This window comes from Nannobrachium achirus (genome assembly GCF_963921795.1).
Source record: "Nannobrachium achirus genome assembly, chromosome: 3".
In the NCBI taxonomy this organism is placed as follows: Eukaryota; Metazoa; Chordata; class Actinopteri; order Myctophiformes; family Myctophidae; genus Nannobrachium; species Nannobrachium achirus.
In genome coordinates this window covers 27,224,383-27,237,138 of record NC_137812.1, presented here as the reverse complement: position 1 = coordinate 27,237,138, position 12,756 = coordinate 27,224,383, and the positions used below count along the sequence as shown (strand labels likewise).

The 12,756-nt window shown below is 42.0% G+C and overlaps 1 protein-coding gene across 2 annotated transcripts in view; it reads left to right on the top strand.

Annotated features, from left to right (window-relative positions):
• Positions 1-12,756, top strand: part of usp34 (ubiquitin specific peptidase 34) — a 92,120-nt gene that overhangs the window by 66,134 nt on the left and 13,230 nt on the right. For both annotated transcript variants that reach the window (XM_080722227.1, XM_080722226.1), the window contains exons 51-67: positions 2-55; positions 157-252; positions 564-628; positions 1,134-1,209; positions 1,670-1,717; positions 1,885-1,950; positions 2,102-2,182; positions 2,575-2,660; positions 3,381-3,549; positions 3,701-3,775; positions 4,441-4,592; positions 5,324-5,477; positions 6,336-6,380; positions 6,875-6,979; positions 7,234-7,381; positions 8,656-8,960; positions 12,255-12,584. In XM_080722227.1, the coding sequence (XP_080578353.1) occupies positions 2-55; positions 157-252; positions 564-628; positions 1,134-1,209; positions 1,670-1,717; positions 1,885-1,950; positions 2,102-2,182; positions 2,575-2,660; positions 3,381-3,549; positions 3,701-3,775; positions 4,441-4,592; positions 5,324-5,477; positions 6,336-6,380; positions 6,875-6,979; positions 7,234-7,381; positions 8,656-8,960; positions 12,255-12,584 (2,055 nt within the window). The remainder of the gene's footprint in view (position 1; positions 56-156; positions 253-563; positions 629-1,133; positions 1,210-1,669; positions 1,718-1,884; positions 1,951-2,101; positions 2,183-2,574; positions 2,661-3,380; positions 3,550-3,700; positions 3,776-4,440; positions 4,593-5,323; positions 5,478-6,335; positions 6,381-6,874; positions 6,980-7,233; positions 7,382-8,655; positions 8,961-12,254; positions 12,585-12,756) is intronic.

The following is a 12,756-nucleotide window of genomic DNA, read 5'->3' as shown; positions in this document are numbered from 1 at the left end:
GACTAAAACGTACGACTCTGTCACCGATAAGTTCATGGACTTCTCTTTTGAGAAGGTGAGAGAAGGTTTCATACGTTTTTTTTTTATTATTATTCTGTGTATGTAAATATACTGTACATGACAGTGTCTCATTGAACATGATCTCTCTCTGTCCAGACACACAGTGCCTACATGCTGTTCTATAAGAGAGTGGAGCTAGAAGAGGAGAATGGCAAAGACTTTAGTTTTGATGTTTCTCCTGATCTACTTGAGGTAACCTTTGGCTTAATTTTCCCCTCTTATTAGTTAAGCCACGAAGCATTCGTGAAACTATTGGAATGACGTTGGCTATCCACAATGGCTCTGGCTCTCATCGACAAATCATAACTCTAGGCCATGAAACGTCATACTGTATATTAGCTCTCTTAACTCATTGCATTTGAAAGCTTGTCTCAACCCACGTCACTTCCTGCATTATTAAATGAATAATGACGATTATTGTTATTTGTTCTTATCATTTTAATGTAAAAACAAACTGAATTATAATGATTGATTGTGACCTGCCCTAATCTCTCTCTCTTCAGTGGATTTGGCATGACAACATGCAATTCCTCCAGGACAAGAACATTTTTGAGCACACATACTTTGGGTAAGCAAGGGCTCTCTCTAGCTATCTGCATTATATGTGTACATATATTTATTTTTGTTCTTTGTGTAACTGATCAACCTTACTCTAACCCAGGATTTAAAGAAAAGTATGTACACCTTGAAAGACAGTATACATTTTATCTTCCAAACATCTAATTAGAAGGGATTGCCCAGTGGAATGCAGACCAGGTGAAACTATTTCTGTGTCTGACGTCAGTCATCTATGATGTATCTTTCATGTTTGCCTTCATATTTGGGCAAGGATTCAGCACGATCCAACTGCCATTGACTTTAAAGTTAAATATTTCAAAAACATAAACATGCAAAATGCTGGTGCTGATCATTCCAGTCGTTGGCGAGATTGACCCCAGACAAACAGGGGCAAAAAGATCTCCCAATTGCCCTTGGCCTGGCAGAGAGAACAATGTGAATGATTCAAATCAACTACACACACCAGACATCTATGGCTCCTTGTATGTGATGGTTGTGATGTGGTTGTGTTACAGGTTCATGTGGCAGCTTTGCAGCAGCATTCCCAGCACTTTACCAGATCCCAAAGCCATCTCGCTTATGACCGCTAAGGTTAGTGTCCTGGACCACTTAGCCATAATCTAGCCCAGTGGTTCTAAAACGTTTGTGTCAAGTCCAGCCAAATTAATATACTTGACCCCCATCTGAAAATACTTTGTGCCAGGGACCGTCATACAAGATTTGTTTTGTTTTAAATGACCTACAGTGATAAACCCCTTTGAGAACCACTGATCTAGTCTCACAATGTGTTGCGACAGGTTCAGCTTTAAGATCATGCCATTTTCTCTGAAAAGCTTGAAGATCTTTGAAGATTTTCTATAATGACCTGCCCAAATTAGGGACACCAAGTTGAAGTTGGTTAAGCATAAATATAGGGTGGTTGTTGCTGTTGTACTGTATGTGGAGTGTTACAGCTTTACAGAGTTTCTGTGTGCACACTTTAACATCAGAAAACCTGACGTCAATCTGAGAGAAAATAACACTGCTTTTATTGTCTTCATTTGGATCACAGCTCAGCACATCATTTGTCCTTGAGACTTTCATTCACTCCAAGGAGAAGGTAATGAACAAACAGCCTTTCAGTCACATTCACAATAAATGATGTGTTGTCCAAGGCAGCATCCTATTGCACATAATGAACAATCATAGTTTTAGATTATTATTTCTTTTTGCAGATCTGCTTTTATTCATTACATGGACCTACTAATGAGTTGTTTTTGTCCACAGCCCACTATGCTGCAGTGGATTGAACTCCTCACCAAACAGTTCAATAACAGCCAAGCGGCTTGCGAGGTTAGGCAACAGCTTCGAAAAACAATCCCCATAACTGTGTTGTTCCTTGTGATAAATGTGCTCTTAATGTTTCAAATGTCTAGTAACTTGGTGGCCCCACTATAAACTAACTGTCCGATTAAACATAATGCTTGGATATTGTGCGTTCCAGTGGTTTTTAGATCGTATGGCAGATGACAATTGGTGGCCCATGCAGATTCTAATCAAGTGTCCTAATCAGATCGTCAGACAGGCAAGTCATTCTCATGGACTGTTGTATGTGTATGGTATTTAAAATTATTATTGCGTTCCGTCTAAACAGCAGAGCTGGTTAAATAGAACCAGAACCAAAAAATTGGCCAATTGTAATTTTTGGTTACATTTCCTGAAATGTGCTTTTCAGTTTTATTTGACGTATTTTCACTGTAATGTTACTATTAGTCCTTTGCTCCATCTGGGCTGTATGGATGTTAAGGATGGAGCTGGGAGTGTCTTCCTTTTGTAATAATTATAGCAAGAATATGTAATGTGTGTGCAATGGTTTATTCATTTAATTTCTATATATAAATGGGCAGTTGTTGTTTATAAAATACATACTGTAGAGTACAGATCTTTTACACCACTGTCCCTCTGGTGTCTCTGTAGATGTTCCAGAGGTTATGCATCCACGTCATCCAGAGACTCAGACCTGTACACGCTCACCTCTACCTGCAACCCGGCATGGAGGACGGGTAAGGACGGACGGACGGACGGACGGGTTGCTTTGACATTTTTATATAGTTTTATATAGTTTTACATAGTTAAGCTTAGTTACCCATTTCTGCTTCAGTGGAAACTAAGCCATTTTTACCAGACGTGTGATGAAGAGTAATGCATTGTTAATGCATTATTCCCTCAAAGAGAAAAAGACAATCAAAACATAACATTGCGATGCATTGTGAGCTTGTAAATGTTAACTGACATCATGACCATGCCACTAGAGGTGTGCAGAATGACTGGACATTGTCATGTCTGTGATAATAGTTGGCTGACAGTGATGCAGACAGAGGGGCCGTGTCTCACCCAGTGGCCTAGCATTTTGGACACTCGAGAAAGTTTCATGCTCCAACAATGTTGCTGAAAAACACTTGATAACAGTCAAGTGAATAGTCTATAATGGTTTAATCACACTGACATGGGAGTATTGGTTAGTACTTGTAGTCATTTCTTTTCTTGACTAATGTGAACTTTGCGGTTTTGTATGCACTCACTGCCAACACTTTTACAGTCAATTATTACTTGCTTGCACCAGCTACGGTTTATTGGATCAGTACTCGCTATTGACCCATACGCAAGTTTTTATCGGTATCGGGAAGGACAAAAACGTATCCATACATCTCTAATCCATACTCAGAAGCCCAGACCATTCTTCCTAGTCACTCTCTCTCCTTCCTGTCCCTGGGATTCTCCAGCTCTGATGACATGGACGGACCGGTGGAGGACATTGGCAGCCGCTCTTGTGTGACCCGCTTTGTAAAGACGCTGCTGTCCATCATGGAGCACGGAGTCAAGCCCCACAGCAAACACCTCACAGAGTACTTTGCCTTCCTGTACGAGTTCGCCAAGATGGGGGAAGAGGAGGTGGGTTGGTTCTCCTCAAGTACAGCGAAATTGTTAAAAACAGAAGTGAGGGACAAATACACCATAATGAAGATATGATATACTTTGAAATTTTATGAAAATGAACTATTAACTCCCATGATGTCAAAATGTTTTTCTAAATGTTCCACAGAGTCAGTTCCTACTGTCTCTACAAGCCATCTCTATCATGGTGCACTTCTACATGGGAACAAAGGGTCCAGAAAATGTAAGTTCCAAGCCTAATGTACAGTATATGGCTTTACACACAAAATATGATGGAGGTTGATATGCCTTGGACTCTAAAGCCAAGACAAGGTAAAATCATGGGCGAGACCGATACGAGACAGTCAATGAAAATTTGGACTTGAGTCCTGATTCGAGACAAGTCATTGACTTGAGTACTACAACACTACTCGCCAAACTAGTTCGGAAAGCCCGTCCGAAACAGCAGTTGTTTTCCAACGTCAGAAGGAGCATGTGTTTCCACCAGTCATGGAATTTCAGGAATATCAATAGATTCCATTAGAATGTTTATTTATAGACAGGAAACTGAAGGATTCCAATACAGGTCTCCAGCTTGAATTAAACTGAGGACATTGTGATTATATGATCAACGCGCTACAGTATGTGGTCATCTACTGCAGGGTTTCTCAACCATTTGGGCTGGCGACACTTTGAGCATGTCTCGTGACCCACAGGTTGAGAACCCCTGATCTACAGGTGCTCTGCCACAATGTAATTCTTCAGATAAATATTTGTCACATCACACCCAGGGTGAGAACCCAGCCCATAAAATCTAGTGAAAGGTTTCTTTCTAACCAATAACAACAACACAAAGTATGGGTTGAATTTCCACGGTTTTGTAATCCGTGTGACCGTCCTTTTCTTCAGCCGCAGGTGGAGGTTCTGTCTGAGGAGGAAGGCGAGGAGGAGGATGAGGAAGAGGACATCCTGTCCCTGGCGGAGGAGAAGTATCGTCCCGCCGCTCTGGAGAAGATGATCGCCCTGATCGCCCTGCTGGTGGAGCAGTCCCGCTCAGAGAGGTAACACAGCTCTCTGCATCAGGGGTCACCAGAACGGTTCAGCTGCCCACCCAAAAGAGACATTTGATGTCTGCCTTCCCGGTACCCAAAATGGTGAAAATAGACAATTTTCAAGCTCACAACGCATCACGATTCCACGGGTTGTGAGCTTTTAGATCTTCAATTTTCACAATTTCTGGAAAAAAAGGAAAAAAGAAAGAGATCCCTCTAATTTATGGAACTTCTGTAATTCGTTTGTTTTTTTAGATTTTTTTTCTCAAATAGCATTAAGTCCCAGGCAGTGTTGATTTTGTCAGCAAATCTTTTGAATAAAATTCTGTTTGGTCTTTTGGTCTAGTTGACTAAATTAGATTTGAGTCAACTGAATCTACATTTGATTTTGTCCACAAAAATTTATTTTGACAGGCCTTGAAGGTGTCGTAATGCCTCATTTTATTATACTTTGTTGCATGCTGAAAATGTGCAACACCCGAGCACAACCAAACATAAAATTACTTGTCTTTTAGTTCTACTGGATGTCTTCTCCACTAGTCCCTCCCTAACATTTTAGTCTAGTTATTATTTGTTGACAGAATTGTCAATATATTTAGCAATAGTTTTAGTCATCATAGCTTTGTGTGATTGCCCTAACAGGGCAACCACATTGTAGCATTTTGCTAAGAGATGCGTTATATAGTTTAATTTATTAGGTGGTCACCCTCCGTTTCTTTTCTCTCGCCGCCTTTCCCCAGACATTTGACTCTGTCTCAGAGTGACATGGCGGCGCTGACCGGAGGTAAAGGCTTCCCCTTCCTCTTCCAACACATAAGGGACGGCATCAACATCAGACAGACCTGCAACCTCATCTTCAGCCTCTGCCGCTACAACAACCGCCTGGCCGAGCATGTAGGTTTACTTTACACACACACACACAGAGACACACTATCCACAGCATCAAAAGCAATTTCTTGTTTAAAATGACTTTCATTTTCAACCATAAACATAAGGCTCAAATGCCTAATCCTAATCCCAAACTGAAGCTTGTGTTAATTATAACCATAACTCAAAGAAATTGCCATAGTCATAAAAATGACCATTAACCCTAAGAGGGCCTGAAAAATGTCCCCATGAGTCACATTTGTTTTGTTTTACTATTCTCTTGCTCCGTCTCCACACACACACGCGCGCCCGCGCACACACACACATGCGCACGCACGCACACACACACACACACACACACACACACACACACACACACACACACACACGATATACAGAAAAGTATGTTCAAAAGCAAAATTGTATTCTGTTGCTCATCGGTGAGTTCATGTTTTAGATTCTAGCCATGTAATCTTGTTCAATTTACAGTAAAGTGTGACTTATCTAGACTGAAAGACTTTAATGTGATAGCTTGGATATTAGCTGGGATACTGTGACATTTAAATACATAGATACATTCACATGACCCAGTTCTACAGAGTAGTATATTGTAATCAGGCTTGAATTATTCTGTACATATGGTATCAATAACTCAGCCTTGACCAATTCAAAAAGAGGGTCTATACTTGATCCCTGTCTTTTTTCGCTATACACCAAATCTCTTTGCCGAATATAACCTATCTACAAGCTCTGTTGTGAGCTTGTAAATTAGCTAATGTTGCAGAATGTTTACACCTGTTTTGACCTGCCCAGAATCGGGCCGCTAGATTAAATGTGGATGGTGATATCGGCTATTAACTTAGTACTTCTTTCTTTCCATTGTAGATTGTGTCCATGCTCTTCACATCAATAGCAAAGCTCACTCCTGAGGTAATTATGGTTATATATACATACGTATATAAAATAAAATAAAACAAGTTACAGGAAACCTGTGATGGTTTAGTGATCAAACACCCCCACCTGTGTGGCAATATTGATTGCTTCAATCGAAAATGTCGTGTCTGGTGTGGATGTAACAGAGCGGCATGATATGTATTGTTGGTTGTTGTTTGTCTCGATGTTTGAATGTTTATGGACCACAATAGAAACAAGCTTTTTTTTTGTGTGTTATTCATTTTCCATTTTTTTCTTTTTAGGTAGTGCAAACAAAGTATTCGATCAATTCTAGCGTCGCAATATTTTTATCACATTTACCGTTAGGTCTGCACACGCATGTGATTCGTGCCTGCTACTTTTGATGCTTTTGTGTGATGCTGTAGTATGATCAAGTAGGGCATTAATTTACGAAAAAACATGTGCCAAGTTAAATGACAATTTGTGTTTCTGATCTACTTGTTCCTCATCATGGTGTGTTTTGCTGTCAGGCTGCCAATCCGTTCTTCAAGCTGCTGACCATGCTGATGGAGTTCGCTGGTGGGCCTCCAGGCATGCCTTCCTTTGCCTCCTACATCCTGCAGAGGATCTGGGAGGTATGTGTGTTCATTTTTATGGCAAATTTTGATTTAGTTTTAGTCAGTCTTTTGAATAATATTTAATTTAGTTTTTGTCATATTTTACTCATCTGAAAAGTTGAACGATTGGGCGCCCGCTGGCCTACTGGTCCGGTCCCAGTTCGATTCCCGATCCGGACGACCTTTGCTGCGTGTCACTCCCCATCTCTCCCCCCATTTCCTGTCAGTCTACTGTCCTTTGAAGTTGAACGATTAGTTTTTCATCTTCTCAGGTGATTGAGTACAACCCCTCCCAGTGTCTGGACTGGCTGGCCGTGCAGACACCCAGGAACAAGCTGGCTCACAGCTGGGTGCTGCAGAATATGGAGAACTGGGTGGAACGCTTCCTGCTGGCACACAATTATCCCCGCGTCCGCACATGTAAGAAACCTTCATGATGATCTGTATTAGCAAACCTGCTATTAGATGTCACAGCTATGCTATATGGTTACTATACCATATCAGATTGTGGGATTTGCGTGTTGAGCTTCAGTGAATTTTTAATACCTGAACACGGGGTCTACATTTCTCAATAAAAAAAACAGAGAGACCAACTTAAACTACTGGAGGTCAGTTCTAGGATAGAACCACCTCATCTGTGTCTTGATTGGCTTAGGTTTAGGCATAGTCTTACTGAGGTTAGGGTTAAAGTAGTAGTTCACCCCCAAATAGACTTTTTTTCTATTGATTACTCATGCCACGGAGACTTGAATTCAATTGAAAAAAAAAAAAAAAAAAAAAACCATTTGTGGCATTCCTAAGACAAAAGTTTGATTACATAAATTTACCCCCATTGTTTCCAGATGGGGACCCAATGTTTTTGGGTCCCCAGGCTCCCACTGGAATCAATTAGGGTAAATCTACGAGGTGGCTAAAGACCTCCTTTTAGAGATGGCGACGGATTGACCAGTACCCACTGTACGTTTAATTTTAGAAGTATTAAAAAGGCCTTAAATTGTCGCTTTTTGTAATGTGCTGATACCCTGTATAAACTTGCACTGTAAGTTGGTTTGCTTACTGTTGAGTGAGAAAACAATGTTGCACATTGAGTCAAGTCAATAGAAAAAGTAATTTTGGGGGTGAACTACTCCTTTAATTAAGGTTAGCTTTTGCCTAGAACGGATGAGGGGTTCCATAATACAGGGTTCCCACGGTCATGAAATTCCTGGAAATATTTTGAAATTAGACAAATATTTTTCCAGTACTGGAAAACTTTTGTAATTGATCAAGGGTCCTGGAAGGTCCTGGAAAAAATTAATACCTCTGAAATGACAAATTAAACATTGGCCAAATTGTCAAATATTAGAGGGAGAAAGTGTGAAAATAGCTGATCTACATGCTCACAACGCCTCGCAACATAGATTTGTGTAGATTTGTATAACCGTGTTATACAAAATTCCTCAACTCTTAGTGCTCGTCAGGGTGCCAGGGTTCCCAGTTCAAATATGATTATTTCGGGGGTCACGGCCTGAAAAGGTTGAGAACCACTGGCATACACTACCTGTCTTTGGGCATTGCGCATAGGACTCGTTATTGAGCTGAATTATTGTTATATGGTCTTGGAAATTGGGTTAAATATTCTGGAAATGAATTGGTAAAAATGTGTGGGGACCCTGATAATAACGCGTCTCCCGTCTCCTCCTCCTCCCCTCCAGCGGCGGCGTACCTCCTGGTCTCCCTCATCCCCAGCAACTCCTTCCGCCAGATGTTCCGCTCCACGCGCTCGCTCCACATCCCCACGCGGGAGCTGCCGCTGTCGCCCGACACCACGGTGGTGCTGCACCAGGTGTACAACCTGCTGCTGGGCCTGCTGGCGCGCGCCAAGCTCTACGTGGACGCCAGCGTGCACGGCACCACCAAGCTGGTGCAGTACTTCAGCTTCATGACCTACTGCCTCATCTCCAAGACGGAGAAGCTCATGTTCTCCGGCTACTTCATGGACCTCTGGAACCTCTTCCAGGTGAGTCTAGAACAGTGGTTCTATCTGTGGGTCAACTATTTAGACCTTCCTCAGGCTTTTATCTTTATGTTGATTAAAGATAGCCCGATGAAGGTCTAAAATTTAATCATTTTAGTAGCTTAATGACTAGTATTAAAATGTTATTTTTATGTCCAGTGTATTTAAATTTAACTTCTTAAAAGTAAATGCATTTACTGCCAAACTAAATGCATTTGTAATTAAATAGCATTTTTACTTTTCAAGATTCCATTTAACTCATTCCCCGCCTCCCCCGATAGTCCCGAGAAAATCCCAATGTCGTTCCCCGCCAGGCCCGATAGTCCCGAGAATTTGCTTTTATATAATGTAATGTTTAATTACATTCTTCCACAGCCCGTTACAAAGTCTGAGCCTTTTATCTTAAAGGGAACCTAAAATATCACACATCAAAGTAAGTGTGTTTGAAAAAAATACTGTAATAATGTATAAATTGCAATACAAATGTATAAATCTCCCCATAACCCACAGTGAACTGGCAAAAGACGCATTTGAGCTCAAAAGGCTGGCTGCCGGAAAAAAAAAGAGAAGAAAAAAAGTGTGTGTGTGTGTGTGTGTGTGTGTGTGTGTGTGTGTGTGTGTGTGTGTGTGTGTGTGTGTGTGTGTGTGTGTGTGTGTGTGTGTGTGTGTGTGTGTGTGTGTGTGTGTGTGTGTGTGTGTGTGTGTGTGTGTGTGTGTGTGTGCTTCCCTCCAGGACCACTATATCTCTGTTTCAGTGGTCCCTGTTGGACCCCCTGATGGTGTTCAGTCCCATAAAAAAACAGTGCTATCACAGTGAGATCTGCCTCTCTCTCTCTCTCTCTCTCTCTCTCAAGACACAAAACACACAATTATCGCCAATTCGCCATATAAATGCTTCTAAAACGTACCTGATAATGATGATGGTTGATTTGAATCCACACCCTGGGTTATAATCCATATATCCAGGCTATAATATTAGTTTTGTAATGGTATTTAGTCCACAAACTTTAGTCCACAAACAAGCCATGATCGCCTTTGCAAAGGTGGGGGTCCCTGGTCGCCTTTCTAACGGAACCAATAAGGGGTCCGTGGGTCCAACGCTTCGCCGACCTCCCAGAGCAGTGCGGAGTTACATAACATTGTAAAATCAATCAATAAGCCGATCATTTGTTACATAAAGTTCACATGATCCAGTTGCAGGGACAAGTGGTCCCTGTCGATGGGGTCTCACAAAGGGGGTCCCCTGGTCTCCAGCCAACACTTAGGGAACCAGGTGGGCGTGGGGGTCCCTGGCCCACGCTCCACCAAAACAAGCATCAACTACAGCCAACAAGCGATCGATCAACTACAGCCTCGCCTCGTTAGCAAACTGCGTCTGCCCTGCTCTTGCCAGGGCAGTGCAGAGGATTTTTTAGGGGCAGGGGGAGACATTTTCTAACATGTGCTAGAATGTGAAAATAGCAGATCTACAAGCTCTACAAGCTCTCAAAGTGTCGCAGAGCGACGTGTTGAGAGATTGCTGATCACCTTGTTGAACAAATGTCATAGCAATCCATTCTAGAGGTGTATTCTAGAAGTGTTATTGCGACCGTCAGGGAGCAGTTTACTATGAAAACCTCCACCGGCCGTCCGTCGGTCGGTCACACGTCACACGTCACACCTTTGCCCTGCTCATATCTCCGCATCAGTATATAGGGCTTGTTTGTTTATTGTATGACATCACGCCACATCATCAGCTGTGGACTCTGTGATGTCATCGTATCGCATCAGTATATAGGGCTTGTTTGTTTATTGTATGACATCACGCCACATCATCAGCTGTGGACTCTGTGATGTCATCGTATCTCCATATATGGCCATCTCCGTATATGGAGATATAAGTCGTCCATGCCCAAGTATGGGCTGGTGAGGTCAGACTTTGTGTGATGCGTAGGTTATCTCAATATATGGAGATTCAACATTCCAGGCAATGCTCTCTTCCCTGGTGAGAATTGCCCCTTTATATAGGGCTTGTTTGTGTATTGTATGACATCACGCCACATCATCAGCTGTGGACTCTGTGATGTCATCGTATCTCCATATATGGCCATCTCCGTATATGGAGATATAAGTCGTCCATGCCCAAGTATGGGCTGGTGAGGTCAGACTTTGTGTGATGCGTAGGTTATCTCCATATATGGAGATTCAACATTCCAGGTGTAACTATGGCTACCCGTATGACGTGAGAGGTGGAGGTTGTGATATTTGTGGAGATAAGCGACCAACGGTCGCTTATCTCCCGATTAGGGAGTCTTACTGGTTGTAAAGACTCATGCCCCCTTTGATGTCAATGTGTGTGTGTGCACCTGTAGGCCTACAGAGCGCAACTAGCATTTACACACAGAAACAGAGAGACAGCGCCCCCAAGTGACTTGTAGCAGACTTGTAGAATACTGTAGCAGTAATAGTATATCAATGTGAACTTGCTGTTTTTGGTCAGACATAGCATATAAAAATATTTTTCTCTGCATTTTTCTAAACAGAAAATTCTAAAAATAATTCCTATTACATAATTACATTAGTACACTTATCTGATAAGTGCCTGACGCCATAAATACAAATATCAACTGAGTTATTCGCTCGAAAAGCCATCAATCACAAAAAGGTCAATATCTCCAGTTCTTTCAATTATAGCTGGATTTTGGTCAAAAATGGCTATTTTGAGATGGCTGCAACTATAGAAAAAAAAGCTTTTTATTTATTTATTTTATTTTTCGGTGAGACTAGAGTTTGTCCTGTTTCATTTGAGGTTCTGTATGACATTGTCGAAAAAATACAGAATTTAGGAAAAATGTCAATATAAAAAAAATATATCAATTTTTGTATTAAACAAAATGGCAGGAGAGCCATACAGTCAATGTTAAAATGGCGGCCAATGTGTTAAAAAATAGCAACAAATTATTCTATTCAGGATTCCAATTCAAAAATGGCAAAAAAATAGCTGATCTACAAGCTCAAAACGTGTCGCAGCTATTTTTGCTACTTTTGTGTAGGTCATTAAAAAAGTCAAAATACTGAGATAACAGGTTTCTGCTCGACACCACCGGTATATGCAATGTGGCCCTCTGGAGTTAGTGTGGAAATATAGTGGCCTTCTCCATCAAAGTTTCCCTGGTCTAAAAGGACTGAAACTTTGCTGTATTCCCATTAAAAGCATTTGAAGACAGTGCGAGAGTTTTTACTTTTTCAGTAAAAAAAAAGGGTAGTCCACGATATTTTCTAGTCTACGAAATTAACAGTGATTCTCTTGTCCCACAGCCCAAGCTGTCGGAGCCGGCGATCGCCACCAACCACAACAAGCAGGCGCTGCTGTCCTTCTGGTACAACGTGTGCGTGGAGTGTCCCGAGAACGTGCGCCTGGTGGTGCAGAACCCCGTGGTGACCAAGAACATCGCCTTCAACTACATCCTGGCCGACCACGACGACCAGGAGGTGGTGCTGTTCAACCGCGGCATGCTGCCCGCCTACTACGGCATCCTGCGCATGTGCTGCGAGCAGGCGCCCACCTTCACCCGCCAGCTGGCCCAGCACCAGAACATCCAGTGGGCCTTCAAGAACCTGACGCCACACGCCAGCCAGTACCCCGGGGTGAGTGGACAAGTTGCCACTTTGAAACGGTCCGTTTTTTACCTGAATAACAGGTGAAATCGTGTCCTACCCACAATAAGGGTTAGGGTGCATTCTGTGTCAACTGCTGGAAAATCATAACCAGTGTATGTGGAACAACACGTTACGATTAGTTACAGTATTTCGTCGCTGT